Raw genomic sequence first — 21,777 nt, forward strand, 5'->3', positions numbered from 1 at the left:
TAAAAATTTTCTGAATACAAAAAGGAAGGTTTTTACTTTTAACACGAAACATAAATTCCATTGTTTTTAAATATACAATATCAAAAAATTTTAGTAAACCAGATTCTACAAAAAGTGGATTACTTGATTGGAGATAACCAGCTTTGTTTATGACTCTAATAGCATTTTTTGGAGTTTAATTATCGGGTCTAAATTAGTTTTATACACATTGCCCCATATTTCCACACAGTATGACAAAATATGGCATTACAAGTGAACAATACAACATATGCAAACATTTCTCAATAATTATCATGATTATTGTCAACTCAATAAGGTTTTAAGGCTGATTTTTCTTTCTGAATGAGAGCTGAAGAAACCAAATGGTAAGTTTTGGTTTAAAATGATTATTTGTGGTTAAAAATATGACAAATGTCTCAGAAATCCACATGTGGTACATTTAAAATAATTAAAATTATGTTATTTTTAGAGGGAGCATTGAGTAAAATTAAGGAAAAACATATTCTGATACATTTTGCAAGTGTTTTAATTGACAATATGAACAAAATTAATGCTGAAGACTAAATAAGAATATTATTTTGTAGCTCAACACATTGTTAGTAATTCAGCGTGTCTCAATATTTTTGTCCGTAATGATTAGTAGATGTAATATACCATCACGACTGAATGCCACCAAGAAATCCATTCTTTAAAAGATAAGCTTGTGTAGATCCCATAAGAAGGTCAAAACTTTCAACACTTTCGATCAGTAAACTCAGTATTTTTTAATCAGTAAATACTGGAGTTGCTTGGAAACCGCTTACAGCAGTGGATTAATTATCAGTTTTTTTGCTACAGGATGGTGTCTGAGAGGTAAAAGATGGTTTGGTCTTCCTATGGGATTGGCTGACAAAAGATGTCACCTCACAAGCTTATTCTTTAACCCTCTAACAACTGCAGTTTCTCCGGCGCTTCATTTTGCACTTTGCGGCATTCAAATTACTGTAACTCCTGAACCGTTTGAGATATCCACAAAATTCAAACAGCATCGGAAAGCTGAGATCCTGAGCTGTTTCAGAGGCTTCCACACAGGCTAAAAAAATGCATGGAAATAACAAAAAATATGAAGACATATTATGGATACTGAATGTTCAAGACCAGAAAGCATGTTTGAGCAGATTTAAAATAGTTGAAAGTTTATTTCTGCAACCTCAAAAAGTTGCATTATGGACATTTACAGTTGTTTCTGATAATAAATATGCTAAAAACTTCAAGTCAGTTTTTTTTGTTTTTTTGTTTTTTCTTACTAAAACACACTTTGTTATTTATAATAATGATGATTAATGGCCAGATATTGAAAGTTAAGTTCTTCCTGAAAACAAATGTGCAAAAGAATTGGCAAAAAATACATTTTCTGACACTTTTAATGCAAAGAAAATATGAAGACACCCAGGTGGCCTGTTATACTCGCTGTCCTAAAAGGTTTTAACTAATTTTGTTTATTTCATTTTAACACTGCATTCGGTGTAAAGATGTCCAGTAGCATTAAAACATCAGTAGTGGGTTTCTACCTGCTCCTGACTTCAGACCGGTGGTAAAACTTAAGTTACAGACCCACAACAACATGATGGCTTCCAGACAAGAAGTGTAAAACTTTTACATGATAGCGATGGAGCGCTGCTACATGGTCTCTGTGCTCCCTGTTGCCCCGTCTCAGTTCTTGGGAAACAAGTAGCATGACATCACTGGGGAGAAAAGGCAACACAAAAATAGCCAGTTCCCAGCCGCCGCGCTGGACCTCATACCAGACCAAGGTTCACAATGTGTTTTCAATGTGTCTGATATCTCCACTAACTACAGTTTCTCTCTCTCTCTTTTGTCTCCCTCCCTCTCTCTCTCTCTTTTTTCTCGCTCTTTCATCATCCTCCTCTATCGTCAACGCTCTCTTTCTCTCTTGACAATTCTTTCTCTTTCTCCCAGACTCTGTGGTCGTGGAGGCAAGGTCACACGCTCTACTCTTGGCAGGCTGCAGTGTGCGGAGCTTTTGCAGGTGCAGGGGATTATATGCTGCTTTGGGAAAGAGGCAGAGAGGGAAATGGAAGGGGGGGAAGAGGGGGAGGAGAGGGAGGGAGGGATGGATGGTTCAGTGGATGGATGGTTTAGGTGAATCGATGGCCAGCAGGGCAGGACAAGTTTACCAGGAGCCACATTCTTATAGGATTCCACAAAGGTGAGCTCAGCTGTTGTATCTTGTCCTCACCTGCGCAGCACATTTGCAAAGTAAAGCAGGGTGAATGAGCAGGTCTTGAAAGTCTTAAAAAGTATGGCATTTGGAAACACTGTTTTCCAGACCTTGAAAGTCTGGAATTTTGAGTGAAAGTCTTAATAAAGTATGGAAAAGTTTCTCTTATAGTCAAATTTTAGAGTATGCTCAAAGGCACATAACCTTGAAAGATAAGAAACACATGAGGAAAGGATATAAAAAAACTGATATGATTGCACTAACTGGTCAGTACTGGAATGATTCTAATCCGTGTATCATTCGTTTTTCAATTTAAAACCAAAAATGAAAAAATAATAAAAACGACTCATTTTTTTGTTTTTCATTTTCAAAACAAGAATGAAAAACGGATAACGGTTCGTTTTTCCATTTCCCGATTTTGTGCTCAAATGAAACATGGAAGAAATGGATAACGACCGTTTCATCTAATTTTGCTATTTTCAATATAGTTCAGTTGTCTGACCCGGAAGTAGTCGTTACGAGGGAAAAAGTAAACACATGGAATCATGGCCGGACTGGAGGAATATTTTGCTATAATTAAGCAGCTGTTTGATACGGAAGCGTCTATCATTCACACAAAAAAAATAAATTTGGCTCTTTTTCTGAATGAATGAGATACTGTTTTGTGAAAAAAATTACATTCAGCTATGTTTTTCTGAATTAACGAGAAAATTATCTTGTTAATTGAGAAAAACAGAGCCGAATTTATTTTTTTGTGTGAATGCAATACGCTTCCGTACGTATCAAACAGCTGCTTAATTATAGCCAAATACTCCTCCGGTCCGGCCATGATCCCATTTGTTTATTTTTTCCCCTAGTAACGACTACTTCTGGGTCAGACACTCTAACTATATTGAAAATAGCAAAATAGAATGAAACGGTCGTTATCTGTTTTTTCTATTTTTCATTTGAGCACAAAATCGGGAAATGGAAAAATGAACCGTTACCTGTTTTTCATTCTGGTTTTGAAAATGAATTTGATTTTTGGTTTTGAATTGAAAAACGAATGAACAAATGATACACGGATTGGTTCTAGTGAAATTTGTTTGTGCACTTTTGTGATTTTCATATGTTTTGAAAAAATTTCTGTCGGTACAACGTAATTTACTGCGAATTATACGTTCATTCATTTATTAAAACGAACTTTTCTACTACCAGGGTTCACACAGTGTCTTAAAAAGTCTTTAAAGTCTTTACTTTACAAATTTTTCATTTTTTCATTTTATTTATTTATTTAGACAGGGACAGTACACAGTATACATTAACCTTTAACAGGAGAGATATAGTGTGCCAGGTTGTAGCACTACTGCTAATTTCCACCTATAGTCCCAAGGTAGGCTGATGTCATCATTAAAAATACAGACATTAATAAAAAATAAAACATACAAAAAACTGTATAAAATGCATTTCTATAAAATTTATTCACATCCAACCATTCACTCTTATTCGTTCCGCTGCAGTCTGTCACACACACTCCAAGCCTAATCTGCATCTAATGCCTTTAAAATGAGTTAAAAAGGTATTGGATTTGATATGGTAGGTCTTAAGTTATGTTGCCATAAACTTGTTCACTGTATTGTGTTTAACCCTTTCATGCATGAATTATAAGAACCTTAGTCTAGATTTTTTTTCCTGAGTGTTTTTATTCCTCTTTAGGCATGAAAAAACAATGCGATTGATTTTTTTTTTTTTTTTTTTTTTTTTTTTTTTATTGAACCTATTTTTATGAAGCTTGATTTGTTTCTTTATTGCTGTAACCAAAAGAAAAAAAAAGTCAATAAAAAAAAGTGTTTGAATGCAAAAAAAAAAAATTCATTTGAACACTTTTTTCTTTGATTGAAAAGGTTTTTTTTGATTGAAGTATTTTTTTTTTTTGATTGAATTTTTTGTTTTTTAGTTGAATTTTTTGTTTTTGGTTAAAGCAATAAAGAAACAAATCTACCTTCATAAGTTTTCGTGGAGTTCCAAAAATGTCCAATCCACTGGACACCATGTGTTTAATTTTTGAAGCAAAGAATGCAAATATCAGAAGGTGATATACTGTGTGAAAACTATAAAATCAAAACATTTTTAATGCAGCTAATCTGATGTTTTCTCACATTTTATCATATTCCCAATTTTTATTAGCAATTGATTTACACTCAAACATGTTAGTGCAGATCAGGTTTATCAAGAACAGCAAAATTACAGCGATGGTGTGAATGTCAGTGTATTATTATGGGATGGTGCATGAGCATCCACTGTGGCTGATATGGAACTAAACAACAAAACCCATGAACATACAAGAGAACAGCTGGAGAAGAACTGTCCACTGGAGTGACCACTGTGCATGAAAGGGTTAAATGTGTCTGTTAAATGTCCACACTGCAGAGAAAGTAACATTCGTCTACTCAGTTCCTCCCGTTCCAACACGACAATTTATATTTAAATTCGAAACCCTTTATCGCTAACTTTGCAGCCCCCAAGTGAGAAGGGACTTGGATTGGTGGGAATCAAGGCGAAGGAGTAAGTAGGAGTCATAAATTTTTTGGCTGTATGGCTGTGAAATGGGCATTAAATTCTGTTTTTAAGTAGTCTTAAAGGGGTCATATTTTGCTAAACCCACTTTTATTAGTCTTTGGTACATTTATTTGTGTATTTGGACCCTAATAGTTCAAAGCGTTTGAATTCGAACCCTAGAACTATCTTTATATTCATTTTGGTTTAATTCCAGCGTAATTTGTTGCATCTATAATTCGTTACATCACGACTTTTGCACATATAAGGTCAAGACTTCCAACAAACATCTCTCTGAGTACGACATAATTGTTTGTCAGCAGCAGCGGTTGTAGTCCATACTGAAAATATGTCCAAACATCGAGCTGATTACCTAAAATGTTCAGTTGTTGGTTGAACAGGACAGAGCAGCACAGCCAACAACCTGGAGGGGGTGGGGCGTGAAGTGGCTCATTTGCATTTAAAGGGCCAGCGCTCAAAACGACCTTTCTGGTGTCATTACTCAGAAATAGGGTTGAAGATGGACCTGTGGAGTTGAATTAATGAAGAATTCAGACCCAAGTTTAGCATTTACAGTTTATGTAGACCACAGGGAAAGGTTTTAAAATGTATAATTCCATTTAAAAAAAAGCCAAATATCACGCCTTTAAAAAAAATCTTAAATTTGACCTGTAGAGACCTGTAGGAACCCTGTACTACACACAACAGGTACAATCTCAACCAAAAAAGTAGGCACGCAAGTATAAAACAAGGTTATAACAGTTTTGATTTTTTTTATCAGAGTTTAGTTTTATTTAGTTTTGACTTTTTTTTCTCTAATTCACTTAGTTTTAATTTGTTTTTAGAGCAGGTTTGCTAGTTTTTGTAAGTTTTCGTTATTTTCTAAATGCTTAGTTTTAGTTTAGTTTTAGTTTTGTCATATCTTTTATCTTCTTTTCCGTCATATTCAAATAAATCCCAGATAGGACTCTGCTGCTTTCTCCCAACTTTAGTCTCCATGTTTCCAGGTAGAGTGCGAACCAGAATACGACTGTAAAGCACAAGTGACGGACCGTGAAGTGTTGTACGGTGCCGCTAGCTAACATTGCTAGAGCAAAATAAATCGATTTCGTATCAGTCCGACATTGACAAAGACGAAAACGAAGGGAATTTTATCCATAATTTTTATCCATTTTAGTTAGTTTTGTAAACATACAATACAGTTTCAGTTAGTTATCGGGTTTTTTTTTTTCTTTTAATTATCGTTTTTATTTATTTCAGTTAATGAAAGTGTTTTTACAATTCTAGTTTTCATCATTTCATTAGTTTTCGTTAACGATAATAAACTTGGTATAAAAGTCAAGATTTTGGGGAAAAAATAGCAGTTTTGAAAATGTCTGAAAAAGTCTAGAATTTATTTGGATAAAGAGCAAGCACCCTGGTAAACAACAAACAACCCCTGTCATTTTAAATATCGTTACTAAACAGCACTAAATTGGAAACCCTCCATACGTTCTGCCTGTGTTATTGCCATAACAGTAACTGAAAGTCAAACCAAAGCAGACTTTATGGTTGTGTCTCTGCCTGGCTGAGTATCAGGGGAGAGACAGCGGAGGGATGAGAGGGGGCCGGGTCCCGGGTATGGGCCCCTGCAGCTGTGCGACCTCCTGAGCACTGGAGCCTGAAGCCCTTTTAAAAGAGGGAGAGGGAACGTTGGGAAAGGGAGTGGAGTGGAAACAAGACGAGGAGGATGAAGGAAAATACGGCAACTAGTGTGAATCAAAACAGCGGATTCAACACAATGGATTCAGGCTACAAGTTACTATCAATTTCTCAGTTATCCCGAGTCAATAAGGAGTCCAATTTCAACATAAACATATTAAGTCTTTCTGACAGCTCTCTTTAGGCCTTAAATTTATCAACAACTCTATCACAGCCTCTTTATTTGTCTAATTACACCTCACCTCAGGACTGTGTGGGTGTGTACACTGTGGTTGACTATCCTGTTAGGGCAGGGCAACTTGCACCTGTATTTGTCTTATTGGCACCTTGAGCTTAGTTATTATCACACATAATTACAGCACGGCTTCATTCAAACTCAGCATGAGAACGCCACTGTCAGTCAGCTGGAACTGAAATTTAAATTTTAGAGTTTTGATAAAGATTAATGAATTGGGTTGGAATATTTGTATAGGATTGTATATTGGCAAGAATTTAATGATATGATGTGAGACAGGGGATATGATTCAGCATAGTTTGATATTAAAAGTATAGTGTGATAATAAAAGCAAGACATTACAATTTATTTTGCCTTTTCAAATGTTTTTTTTCCTTTTTTTATATTCAAAATAAAAAAAAAAAAACCAGTTCTGTAAAGAAAAGACAGTCTGGACACATACAGGGTGGGGAAGCAAAATTTACAATGTTTTGAGGCAGGGATTGAAAGACAGTGTATGACCAATTAGTTTATTGAAAGTCATGAGAATTTATTTGCCACAAGAAAATTTACATAATAGAAAATGTTTTTATTCTACAGGGTGGGGAAGCAAAATTTACAAAGAAACATTAAATTGTTTTTTCTCAGCAGGCACTACGTCAATTGTTTTGAAACCAAACATATATTGATGTCATAATCATACCTAACACTATTATCCATACCTTTTCAGAAACTTTTGCCCATATGAGTAATCAGGAAAGCAAACGTCAAAGAGTGTGTGATTTGCTGAATGCACTCGTCACACCAAAGGAGATTTCAAAAATAGTCAGAGTGTCCATAAAGACTGTTTATAATGTAAAGAAGAGAATGACTATGAGCAAAACTATTACGAGAAAGTCTGGAAGATACTATTAAAGAAGAATGGGAGAAGTTGTCACCCGAATATTTGAAGAACACTTGCGCAAGTTTCAGGAAGCGTGTGAAGGCAGTTATTGAGAAAGAAGGAGGACACATAGAATAAAAACATTTTCTATTATGTCAGTTTTCTTGTGGCAAATAAATTCTCATGACTTTCAATAAACTAATTGGTCATACACTGTCTTTCAATCCCTGCCTCAAAATATTGTAAATTTTGCTTCCCCACCCTGTATGTGTCCTCCTTCTTTCTCAATAACTGCCTTCACACGCTTCCTGAAACTTGCGCAAGTGTTCTTCAAATATTCGGGTGACAACTTCTCCCATTCTTCTTTAATAGTATCTTCCAGACTTTCTGGTAATAGTTTTGCTCATAGTCATTCTCTTCTTTCCATTATAAACAGTCTTTATGGACACTCCAACTATTTTTGAAATCTCCTTTGGTGTGACGAGTACATTCAGCAAATCACACTCTTTGACGTTTGCTTTCCTGATTACTCATATGGGCAAAAGTTTCTGAAAAGGTATGGATAATAGTGTTAGGTATGATTATGACATCAATATACGTTTGGTTTCAAAACAATTGATGTAGTGCCTGCTGAGAAAAACAACTAAATGTTCATTGTAAATTTAGCTTCCCCACCCTGTAAATTAAATGTACAGTTTAGGATGAATAATTGGACTTGTATAATTATATACACAAATAGTAATGGACAAAAGGATGATTTTATGTGTTATGGTTCAATACGTAAGATTTGCACATACTTGCGTTCACATACTGGTTGACAAAGTTACCAAGCTCCATTTCCAGCAGTTTGTCTCATATCTGTACTTACATTTATTATTTGGAGCCGGTGTTCACATGGTCAGTTACAGCAAAATATCCAATATAAGCATCCAGATGAACGCTCAAAACACTGTGAAAGTTGAGTATAGAATACCGGACACTTCAGATTCACAACGATTACTGTCTAGACATATTACAAAGTGGAAGCAGTTGTAATCATAGTGTAATCAAACACTACTCGAGGTCATTTAATATTAAAGATGATTTATAAAGTAGAAAATAATATTGTTCCAAATAGCATTCAATATTTCTTTAAATTAAGAAAGATTAATTATAATTTAAGAGGTCTTTATATTTTGAATGGACTAAAGTGAGGACAGAGGTGAAGTCTAGATGTATTTCGGTTGTGGCTGTGAAATTATGGGATGGACTTGATCATGAATTTGAGTTGATCACTTGTCTGACAAAGTTTAAAATAATGCCTTAAGTTTAAAGTCATTTAGGAATATCAGGTTGAGATAGTAGATGTGTTTTTGTTGTTATTGATTTTTTTGTTATAATGAGAATGCTCAATGCTGTACACGTTTAATTTAATGTAAGCAGAGGATCAGGGGAAAAGGATAAATACAAAATAAGCTTTTGCTTTTAACCTATTCCTGTTTTTGGTTTTTATGTTTATTATAAATATTATACTAAGTGCAATGATTAATGTACAAACCACAATAAACAATTCATTCATTTATTTCAAAAACTGTTTTATACATATAGAAGTACAATTTAGTAAATAATGTAATGGATTTATATTGTACTTTTCTAGACACTCAAAGCGCTTTACACTGAAGCCATTATTCATTCAGCTGACAGCTACACACTGGTGCTGGTGAACTACATCTGTATCCACTGCTGCCCCTGCTGTAGACTGATGGAAATGTGGATGCCAATCTGTGCCGATGACCTCTCCAACCACCACCAAACATCCATTCACATTCATACACTGGAGGCTGGGAGGGTGAGGTGTCTCGTGGCACATGACTGGGATGGAGCGGGATTTGAACCGTCAACCCTCTGGTCAAAGACAACCAGCTCTTCCCCCTCAGTTACAGACGAATCTTTAATAATGTGACAAATTTAAAAAAAAAAAAAAAAAGTTAAGTTAAATGGTAAAAGCTTGTCAAAATTTGCACATTTCTCAACTATGTATGCAGTGTACAGCATATAAGTATACACTAATACAAGTACTCGATGTGAAATGCACATACATATAGGATTTTTATGTGTAGGACTGTGTAGGTAGATTGTTCTTTCCACAAAAATCTTGACACACTTCATCGAGGAGTGTCTCGGTGTATCTGTTCTGCTCCTCTGCAGTAGCAACATTATGCTGCGTTTCCACTACGTGCAACCAGCTCGACTCAACTCGGGTACCAGGTCCTATTCCTGGAGACCGTTTCCATTACAGGATACTACCGACTTTACAGTACCTTGACGTCATAGCGATGGAGCGCGTTACCTCCGTGTCGTCTGCTCAGAGAGTTGCTGATAAACTCGCTTGTTGCGTGTTGTCTCATCAAGCTCAAGCTGAATTTTTACGTTTGAAACCATGGTGTAGTTTTGCGGGCTGTCATCGTGTGGATTAACCTACCTCTATATTTACTGTCAACTTCCACATCTGTTTTTTGTAAAACAGCGGGTCAAAGAGACGACTCTGACCAATCAGTGGTCTGCAGTGTTACACGTCACATTTTAGTATCTGGTCCCCAGTCCTGGAACCTCGACGGAGGCGATACCAAAAAAAACTAATACTGGGTACCAGATTCCCGGTCCTTTTTCGTAATGGAAATGCAAAAAGGCTGGGTTAAGTTGAGCCGAGTTGAGCCGATACCATATAGTGGAAACGCGGCATTAGATAATATCAGCTTAGAAGTGGAGTTGGGTAACCTCAAACTCTATTATTTACTTCACGTAACCATATGAACATGGGCCAACCTTGCATAATGAACCTTTATAATGAATTTTGGTGAAATTAATACTGGTTTGAGTTGGTGTTTTATTGTTTTTTTCCAGCAACAAGAGGTTAAACAGTCGTGTGATTGATACCAATTTAAACACAACCGTCTTCATCTATTTGAGTCTGCCACTTAAGCACAAAATTGTAAGACAAAACAGATTTTAGCTACAGCTAACATTAGAATGGACAAACCTAGCTGACTAGTTATATTACCAAAGTAGTCCCACAGGGCTTTGGTCTAGTACCCTCTACTATTGTTCTGAAATATGTGAAATAAGTGGTTCTGGGTTGTTTTTGGCTACTTTTTGGTTGTCGTTGACTGCAATTGCAAGTAGGTGTTAAAAGAGAAGTTGTTTTGGTGGAACATGCACAAGATTTTGAGTATTTTCTGGTATAAAAAGAACTAAAACCTTACAATTAAAAACAGCCCATGGAAAGAAGTGTGTCTTGCCATTTTTAGGGTGTAGTTGTAGCTTGGAGGTTGTTGTTTTTCATGTAACAAAGGTACCATGATGCACAAACTGATAATTCTGCTCCTGCACAATGGAAATATCCATCCTTTTTCTCACTTCCTGAAAGCCAGACTTTTACCAAACAAAGAGCTTTAGAAAAAATGTCAAACTGTTGTTGCAGACATTGAACTTGTGCTCCACAATATCTTTTGACTGGAGTTGAAATTGAAGGGATGGGGGGGTCACACTGATATAATACACTGTTAACCTCAAGAACTCTAGCTCTGAATAAAAAATGTATCACATCATTTATCTTTCCACCCAATCTGCACCTTGTACGTGATGAAAATGCAGAACCGCAATCAAAATACATATTCCAGAAGAACAACAGTCCACAGACCAGCCCGTGGAGCAATTGTTGGACGGTTGCAGCTTTCAGTCTATAACTCTTACAGCACTACAGCGCGCCAGACAGGACAGGAAGATTGAGGTTAGCTGCTCCAGGGGCAATGCAGTGGTGGAAGTGAAGGTGGGGGGGTAGAGGGGAGGAAAGGGTTGGGGGTGGAGCATACAGCACCCCAAGGAGCCGAGACCTGAACCTGGACCTAGAGAGAGGAATCAGAACAGAGGAAGAGAAAAGGGAGACAGGAGATGTTGGAACAAGGGCAAACTGAGACAAAAGGAATGAAAATATGTATGAGATAAAGACAAAAGTGGAGGTCATTTTGGGAAAAGGAAAAGACCATAACGAGTCACATAAAGCCTATAAACCGATAATGATGGTATTACATCTAAATACTGTAAATCTGTCTCTTAAACAATGGAACAATGGTTGTATTCAGTGTATAGTAATCGAAACACTACAGATAAAGTCTCCTGAGCAAAGTCTTGATTAGGAAATTAAATAAAGGATTTAAAAGTATGTAATGGTACGCAGCAGTTGGTGGTGGAATAAAGTCGACTTTAAAACCAGTTCTTTTACTTTTAAAATACAACTGTTAACCCTTTAGGTGTCAGAGTTTTGTTCTTTTTAATATTCAATTTTGATATCAAGATTTCCAAAAGCTGTCTGTGTCATTCAGTTGTGTTGTTTGTCACAACATTGCAACTATGGCACTTAAAGGGTTAACATACAAAACATCTTCTGCAACCATATATAGCTGGTAACTCACTAATGCCAAGACTAGGTATAAAAAAAATTAGTGCTGTCAAACGATTAAAAGTTTTAATCAGATTAATCACAGGGTTGCTGTGGATTAATTTAGATTAATCATGATTCAATATCATTCATTTTTAATCTATATTAATAGTGTTTCATTTTACTTGAGCAAACAGACTCAAGAAAGAAGGGAATATATATATGCACAAAACATGTTTATTAAACAGTTTCAACCAAACCACTTGAAACAACTGTTCTGTCGTGGGTTTTTTTTGTCCTCATATTTCCATCCAGAGGGCCAACATGCTGTTTAGCGTCTTCCATCTGTATGGGCTGGTTCTGCTGCCTGTCACTACTGGATCAACTGCCCATTTGCTCATGCACAACAGTAACTCTACTTGGACAAACTGCCCCAAATGCATTGGCAGAGACGTTCAGAGTCATTCTGTGCTGCAGATGGGATAATTGCGTTAAAATTTTAATTGGATTCATCATGATAATGAATTAATCCAGGTTAACGCATTAATTTTGACAGCCCTAAAAATATGCAAATAAAGAGATGATAGAGTTTGTTTTTTATGAGTAATATCCCATCAAAAAGACATGACAAAATGAATACCAGACATCCTCTCCTTTCTGCTTTTTTTCCCACATATTTGGAGAATGGTTTGAAAAGAATGTAATATTGAGGATCCAGGACAACAATATAAGGAGTCAAAAGGACAGAAGGTGAAGGGGCTAGTGGTGTGTGTGTTGGGGTGGGGTGGGAATATGAGGGGTGTCGGTCCAGGGTAGGAATCAAGTTCACGTCCCGATGCAGCTGAGCTGCTGTCCAAGAGGGATGCTCAAGTTTCAGTCACTTCCCCTTACATTGCACTTCACACTCTCTCTTTCACTCATACATAATCTGCTTGACACTGGAAATGCTCACACAGGCGCGTTTAATCATCCCAAATATCTCCACTAGTACCTCGCATTGACTTACGACGGGCTTGACCCCGTTTGAACCACAGTCTAGTGAAAACGGACTAGACCGAGACGAGATTACATCAGCGGCTGATTTGCGTCTAACCTTCATCTCTCGCTCTGAACACATCACATGGTTTTTCAGCCAAATTTAGATCCTCCAATTCAGCGCTCCGGGTGTAAGATTTATTGGGATGAAGCATCCTTTTACTGCTGTCCAAGAATATTACAAAGCAGCCTACACTAAGTAAGAGGGCTGTATCTTTTTATCCTCGTTGAAATGTGTGTTTTTCAGCCCAAGAAAGAAAAAAAATATATATTTAAATGCCGTTATAATAAGAAAACATTAACCAGTAAAATGTAACGGTGTGTTACACCACACTAATCGTAATGCTTTCCTGTATCCTCATCTCACTTACAGTCTCGGTGCTCCTCGGTGGCCCATATGGATATGTTTACAGAGAACAGTTGCTATGTTTGTGGCAAAGTGACACACATACACACACATACACTTTCTCACTTACACACACACACACACACACACTGTGGCTCAGTTGGGACTGCCTCTGGATCTTGCGGCCCCTCTGGCTTCCAACTTGGAGTGATGGAGGGAAGTTAGGGTGTAACTGTTCTATAAAACTCCTCAGAGCAAGTGTGTGTGTATGTGTGTGAGTTCATGTGAAGGGGGGTGTAAATGTCTGTCTGGTTTTTGTGGTCAAATAACAGGGAAGGTCTCAGATGGGGAATATTATCATTTTTATGAACTTAATGGAGTGAAGGGCCAAGAGTTCCACTGTTTACTGCTGAATTACTGGGTTACTGTAAGTTTGCTTAAGTAATTGAACTGTTTTATAGGTTTATTTTTAATATTTAAAGTCTCCTCCAAGAGCAAAGAGGCCCTTTTATGTTTGCACTTCGCTAAATGTGTGTTTGTGTCTTTGTAGGTGCAGTAGCGGCATTTGTTACCACTCCTCTTGACGTGGCGAAGACCAGGATCATGCTCGCTAAGGTATACACACTTACACACACACAGTCCACCACCACCTCCTCTGGCAGCCACTTTTAAACACGGCTGTCAGGTGATGCCTCGCAGGCGGCGAGCTGAGCGGGCCCGAAGCCTGAGCAAATTTCAACACAGGCCGAGGTAGCACAGGGACAGTTTTGAGTCACAAGAGCACATCTATCATCTGATCTGGACTATGGACAGTGTCGGGAAGACATGTTTGTGTGCATGGTTAGTGTTAGGGCCAGAACTGTAGGAATTTCCATCTCCAGGCTGCCTGTCATGGAGCCAGAAGGTCCAGGGTCCCCCTTTTAACCAGCTGATTCTAGAACAGATTAGATCAACTCCACTATGATGTGGTTTTGCTACATGGCTCTGATTTCATTAGTTGATGCTAGATTGAATTATGTGCTGATGCAGCTAGTGCTAATGTTTATCATGTAGCTTTATTTTAACTTAACCGTTTGCTTATTTATATGAATATTTGACAAATTGATTGGTCTTGGATGAATTGTTCCCAGTGATCCTGTTATTGCTAGTATTAACATCTCCATTCCCGCCGGATTGGCAGTGATCCAGTCGCCATTTTGTTGCCAGTTTCTACAATAAAACTTTTGGCGATACAGGCATTCAGTACCTTGTTGGAAAGCTTGGATTCTCTCAGTTTCTTTTCAGTATTCCTGTGCACCACAACTGAATTAGTGAAAGAATAACATTGAAAACAAGTGAAGCTCATGGAAGTTCCTACCTTGTGGTTCTTCACTTTTAAACTTTGGAACTTGTATGGTCAATAAGTGAAAATTAACACAAATTAGGTGGGAAGGATTTGGTTGAAAAAAAAAAAGATATCGATATTGCTTATCGATCCGATTCCTTATTGATTCTCTTATCGATTCTCATTGGGTGAGGGAATAAAAGAGTACAAACGGGTGTGTTTGCATTAACTGTCTTTTATATTTCCATCTCTGCACAGAAATTATAACATATACAGTATGTACAAATAATAATAACGGATGGCGCTGGCCCGGTTCGGGGGGGTGTACAGTGAAAGTGAAACTGAAGATGCTTTACTAATTCCTCTATTGCTGCATCTCTACTACGTGGAACCGGCTCAACTCGGTTCGGCTTGTCTCCCGTTGTTGTGCACCTCATTTCCTTTCCCTTCTTACCTTCGGAAACTTGCATTTGAAGAGTTACGACATTTGTTGCCCAGACCGGAACCAGCCCAGTGTTCTCTCTGTTGCTACATTCACAAGCGCCGCTCAGTAGCGTATCAAATACGTGACATTCCTGTAAATGATTCACATGCTGTGGACAAATGTTTGAGGATATTGGAGGGATTCCACCCTTTTGAAGACATGGAAGCTTTGCAAGTGTTCCAAGTAAGTGGACCTGGTGTCGTCTTTTTAGACCGTTTCTGCCTCAACGCCATGTTGGCTATGTTCTGACCAAAACAATGCAGCGTATGCATGACATCATCGCGCATGAACAACGAAGGCAGAATCAATAAGCAGAATCGTTAAGCAGGTAGGCAAATGATTCCAAGGAATCGAGCTACTGGGAACCGGTTCTCAAAAAGAACCGGTTCTCAATTCCCATCCCTATCTATGTAGATTTACCTGTGCTGATAAAAGCTAGCATTCAACGCACTAATCACTATTAATATGTCACAAAAACACATCATATCAAATTTACACCATAAACAATGGATTTTCCTCTTTTCTGTTGGTAAAACAGATATGTGCAAGATTAATTCTACCCCTGTCTGCATGGGTTCTGTCCTGGTGCTTTGTCCCCCCCCCCCACTGTCTGAAATAATAGGTTACCTGGTCACTCTAAATGACCTGTTAGTGTGAATATGCCAGTGTCAGTCCAGCCCCTCCCCTGATGATGCTCCATAGAATTAAGTGAGTCTGTAAAATGAATAAATGAATGAAAGTCCACATAATATGATCATACAGATCTATTGTGAATGACGATTTTACAGAAGAAAGGTTTCAGCAGGTCTCTAAAACCACAAGGTTTGTAAAAATCCATAAAATAGTCTCAGAGCTGAAAGTGATACCGCACAACAAGACAAGGCACTAAATGATCAAAATGATGGTCAGTCACTGAGAGTTTAAGTTCTACTTTATCATGAACTAATATGTAGCAAAGCATTACAAGACATTTCATAACCTCCCAACTTGAAAAGTAGTAAATAAAGTGAAGTTATAGGCGTGATATTTTGCTTTATTAAATGGCATTATACATTTTAAAACATGTCCCTGTGGTCTACATAAACTGTAAATGCTATGCTTGGGTCTGAATTCCTCATTAATTCAACTCCACAGGTCCATCTTAAACAATATTTCTGAGTAATGACACCAGAAAGGTCATTTTGAGCACTGGCCCTTTAAATGCAAACGAGCCACTTCATGCCCCACCCCTTCCAGGTTGCTGACCGTGCTTTCTGTCCTGTTCAGACACTTGAATTCGTTAATACAACCAACAACTGAACATTTTAGGCAACTGGCTCGAAGTTTGGACAATTTTCAGTATGGACTACAACCGCTGCTGCTGACAAACAATTATGGCGTACTCTGAGAAATGTTCGTCGGAAATCTTGACCTTATGTGTGCAAATGTTGTGACGTAACAAGTTATAAAACGTAACAAATTAAGACGGAATTAAAACAGGTTGTAGAAATGCACTCGATTTTTGCCGGAATGAATATACAGATAGCTTTGCAGCACCTGGAGGGTTCAAATTCAAACTTTTTGAACTATTAGGGTCCAAATACACAAATAAATGAACCAAAGACTAATAAAAGTGGGTTTAGCAAAATATGAGCCCTTTAACCCTTTCATGCATAGTGGTCACTACAGTGGACAGCTATTCAAAGCTGTTCTCTTCTATATTCATGGATTTTGTTGTTGTAGCTCCACATCAGCCAACACATTTAGCACTCATGCACCATCCCATACATTGCAATTGATACCATTAGTGTAACTTTGCTGTTCTTGATAAACCTGATCTGCAGTAACATGTTTGAGTGTAAATCAATTGCTTGTTATTTTCATTAGACTGTAATTAACAACAAAAAGTTTGGGTTGTTTTTGCATATTATCTCCATGAAGTGAGTAACGACTAGTATTTGAGTATGTTCAAATGTGAGAAAACATCAGATTAGCAGCATTAAAAATGTTCTTATTTCATAGTTTTCACACAGTATATTAGTAAATACATGTTTCTTTGCATCAAAAATTAAATGTATGGTGTCCAGCTGAGTGGACATTTTTGCAAATCTATGAAAAATAGGTTCATAAAAATTTTTTTCAATCACATTGTTTTTTTTAATGCCTAAAGAGAAAAAAAAAACACTCAGGAAAAAAAAAAAATCTTGATTAAGGTATAATTCATGCGTGAAAGGGTTAAAGAAAAGTAAAAGTACAATAAAGCTGATACAGTCGTGCAAGCGCCATCGCATTTGCCATAGCAACGGTAACAGCCAATCACAGGAGGCCATCGGGTGATCCATTCCAACATCAGTCCTGTATCCTCTCAGACTGAACCCCCCCCCTCCCCCTCCACCCGTCCCCCTCCACCCCATCCCTCCTCTTCCTCTCTCTCTCTACCTCTTCTTTTTCACTTTTGGCTCACTAACTCTATGTCTGGCTTTCCTCATGATGTCCTGTGAGTGGGTGTGTGCAAAGGGTAGTGAGTTCAGAGCCCCCCCCCCCCAGTCAGCCCCCCCACAAACACGCAAACACACACACACTCACTGTCCTTGAAGAAGACATGGTGTTCCCTCCCTCACCACTGTCTGCCCCCCACCCCCCATCCCATCTTAACTAATGACAAATAAGAATTAACAAAACACTCCGACAGCATTGACGTGGTGCGTTGGCCGACGGTGGAACAGCGCGGTACAAAAGCTTCCTGTAAACATTATTTGAAACGCAGCTGCTGTAATTTACCACCAGCAAAGGACTTGGCCTGCGCTGCATCACCGAGGTTCACTTCTAACTTTATAAGGCCAAGTTTCTGATTCACTTACCACACCGCAGGTAAGCTTGGAAAGAACACCTCGCAGGCCTTTAGATTGATGACGGTCAGTTGAACAGATGTGGAAGCAGTGCTCACATCCTTAAGTAAAAGTAGAAATACTCCATTACAAGTCAAAAGCCTGACTTCAGAATGGGCCTCAAGTAAAAGCCTTGCCATAAAAGTATATTTTAAAATGTCAAAAAGTGCAGCAGCTCGACTGTAATATTTCAGATACAAGAGAATTTTAACCCTTTCATGCATGAATTATGAGAACCTTAATCAAGATTTTTTTCCTCAGTGTTTTTATTCCTATTTAGGCATGAAAAAAAAAATGCGATTGAATTTTTTTCTTTTTTATGAATCTTTTTTTCACAGAGTTACAAAAATGTCCACTCAGCTAGACAGCATGCATTCGATTTTTGAAGCAAAGAAACATATATTTAAAACTCATCATCATAAAGTGATATTCTGTGTGAAAACTATGAAATATATATATATATATATATATATATATATATATATATATATATATATATATATATGTATATTTTAATGCAGCTAATCTCATGTTTTCACACATTTTATCATATTCTAATACTAGTTATGGAGATAATACGCAACAAAAAAAAAAAAAAAAACTTTTTGTTTGAGAAAATTAGCAGTTGATTTCCACTCAAACATGTCAGTGCAGATCAGGTTTATCAGGAATAGCAAAGTTACAGTCATGGTCTGAATGTCAGTGTAGATGATGCGCAAGCGTCCACTGTGTTGGTTGATATCCTTCTAAGACCCAGGAAAGTGAACATTTTTAGCTTTTTTTTTTTGTATTATTTATTATTATTATAATTATTTTCATTAACTTATTTTTTAATGGAATGTCCTTCGCAATGAACAGCATTTCTTTTTTTTTTTTGTGTGTGAAACTGTCAAACTGTAGTCCCTTACCGAGGACAAAAATGCATTGCTGGGTCTCAGGAGGACAAAGAACTAAAACAACTAAACCCATGAACATACAAGAGAACAGCTGGAGAATAGGTGTCCACTGTAGTGACCACTATGCATGAAAGGGTTAATGTCTTGGAACCAGTTTTAGACACTAGACAATACTATCGTACATCATACCATATACATGTATCATATGTCTGTTACGTCAAAAGTATGATATATGTAGGAAATAATGGTAGTAAAGTCAAAAGTATAATATTCACTTATGTAATGCTTCCATTTTATGTACAGTTGCAGAAAAAATTATTAGACCACCGCTTGTTTTCTTCAATTTCTTGTTCATTTTAATGCCTGGTACAACTAAAGGTACATTTGTTTGGACAAATATAATGATAGCAACAAAATAGCTCATAAGAGTTTAATTTCAGTGCTGATATCTAGCTATTTTCTATGGTTTTCTTGATAATAACCAAAATCACTTCAGTTCTTACATCAGTATTTATGACATTGTACTGACAAAAACAGTGCTTTTAGGCATTCCATGTTTTCTTCTGTCTGTTTTAGTCACATGATACACACAGGAGTTAGTACTGGATTGCATAACCGTTGTTTTTGATGACTTTTGATGGTCTAATAATTTTTTTCTGTATTGTAATTGTATTTCAAAGTAGCACAAAATGGAAATACTTAAGTACAAGTATTTGAAAACTGTATGTAAACCTTTATAGAGCACTCAGAAATACTGTATATTTAAAAAATTCAACCTTAGTGTGTTATTGGAGGACATAACAAGACTTTATTACTTTTGTCAAATTCCTCAAATTTTTTTTATTGTTATATAGAAAATCAAAGTCAGTCAAGTTACCATATGTGGTTCCTTATCTGTAATTGGAAAAAAAAAAAAACAGTCCAAGAAGTTTTTTTTTTTTTAATCTTTATTTCAAACATGTAGACAGTGAAATCAAGACAAATATAGTGCAGTACAATCAAGACATAAAATATTGGTAAGTAGACAAAACAAAAAACAGAAAAAAATAAAATAAAAAATAAGTACAATTTTAATGCTCAAAAAGGAGTAGGAATAAGTAAAAACTTATATACTCCTACCCCCAATCTCTATCTCTAAATATAAAAAAATACAAGAAAAACACATGTAAAGTGAAAGGAACATCAGTTTTAGAACATTAAACCAACATGCGTGCTGATCCAGACCCCTGTCCACATCCACATTCTCCCTTTGAACATCATTCCTTACATTAGTACCATTACTTCATGGTACCTAACAAAACAGGTACACTCACTGTTCATGCAGAGATGGACCTTACAGACCCTGTAGACCACATTGGACCTGAGATTGTTCCCTCACTATTCTCATTGTAACTGTTGATGTCACTGTCTTTTAATGTTTGTGGAAATGACCAAAAATAGTCACTTGCCCGATAAAGGTTTAATGTAAAGATGTATGAAAAGATAGAAGTAAAGATGTGGCACAGTTTTTATCAAAAAGACATAAATAACTAAAATTAATAAATATTAATCCATAAAGACCCAAACATCCACCTGCAATCAAAACCATCTACTGATGTAACTGTTTAATACCTGTTGATCCACTAATCTTATCAATCCATGTCAATAATTGGTGTAAAATACAGTTATTCATCTTTTCATGGTCATCAGATATGACCCATTTGGACGTTCAGAAGCTCTGTAGTTACCGTGGAAACACTGTCATCTTCTACAATATTGATTCACCAGTAAAACCCATGGAGCTGGATCAACGACAGTGGATGGAGACGCTTGTTTTTACCTTAAGTTATTAATATCTTTGTCGAAAAAGTCCCTTCTTCTTCATTTTTCTCAGTTTCTGATATGATAAACCTCAACTTTATTCTGAGCTTTTATGAACATAGACATGATCAGTGAATTAAATATAGGAAAATACACAATTTCCACAAAATACAGAGGATAATATTATAATAAGCAGTGATAAATTGCTTGAGAAAGGTTAAAAAAAGAGAAAAATTAACCTTTTCATGCACGAATTATGAGAACCTCAGTCAAGATTTTTTTCTTGAGTGTTTTTATTCCTCTATAGGCATGGAAAAAAACCCCAATGTGATTGAATTTTTTTAATGAGCCTATTTTTCATGGAATTACAAAAATGTCCACTCAGCTGGACATCATGCATTTAATTTTAGAAGTAAAGAAACATGTATTTACTGATATACTATGAGGTAAAAACATTTTTAATGCTGCTAATTTGATGTTTTCTCACATTTTAACAATACCTGCATATAGATAATATGGAAAAACAAAACAAAACTGTTAATTACAGTTTAATAACAATCAGCTTTTTTTTTTTTTTTTACAGTCAAACATGTTAGTGCAGATCAGATTTATCTAGAACAGCAAATTTACAGTAATGGTATGAATTACAGTGTATGGGATGATACATAAGCGTCCACTGTGTTGGCTGATATGGAACTAAAACAACAAAATCCATAAATATATAAGAGAATCCCTTTAAACAGCTGTCCACTGTAGTGACCACTATGCATGAAAGGGTTAATTTGAGAACTAATAATAATAATGATAATACATCAGTTTTATATAGCGCTTTTCTAAGTACTCAAAGACACTTTACAATAAACAACCAAGGGACAAACATACATCCAATGGGTAAGCAGATACAAAGTTAATGCTAAATGGTAATCGAAGAACAAATACAGAGACAAATACTAACAAAAGAAAAACACACATAACTGACATAAAAGTCACAGTGGGTCTTTATGGGTTAAACTCACGCTGCCGCAAAGACTTGATGCCAAAGCTTGAGGCCATA

The 21,777-nt window shown here is 36.6% G+C and overlaps 1 protein-coding gene across 1 annotated transcript in view; it reads left to right on the forward strand.

Moving 5' to 3' along the window:
- The window catches only part of slc25a26 (solute carrier family 25 member 26), a 101,929-nt gene that overhangs the window by 57,451 nt on the left and 22,701 nt on the right, over positions 1–21,777 (forward strand). The window contains exons 7-8 of the mRNA XM_030135287.1: positions 1,960–2,029; positions 13,903–13,967. Coding sequence (XP_029991147.1) covers positions 1,960–2,029; positions 13,903–13,967 — 135 coding nt within the window. The remainder of the gene's footprint in view (positions 1–1,959; positions 2,030–13,902; positions 13,968–21,777) is intronic.

Source organism: Sphaeramia orbicularis, chromosome 5, assembly GCF_902148855.1.
Source record: "Sphaeramia orbicularis chromosome 5, fSphaOr1.1, whole genome shotgun sequence".
Taxonomy (NCBI): Eukaryota; Metazoa; Chordata; class Actinopteri; order Kurtiformes; family Apogonidae; genus Sphaeramia; species Sphaeramia orbicularis.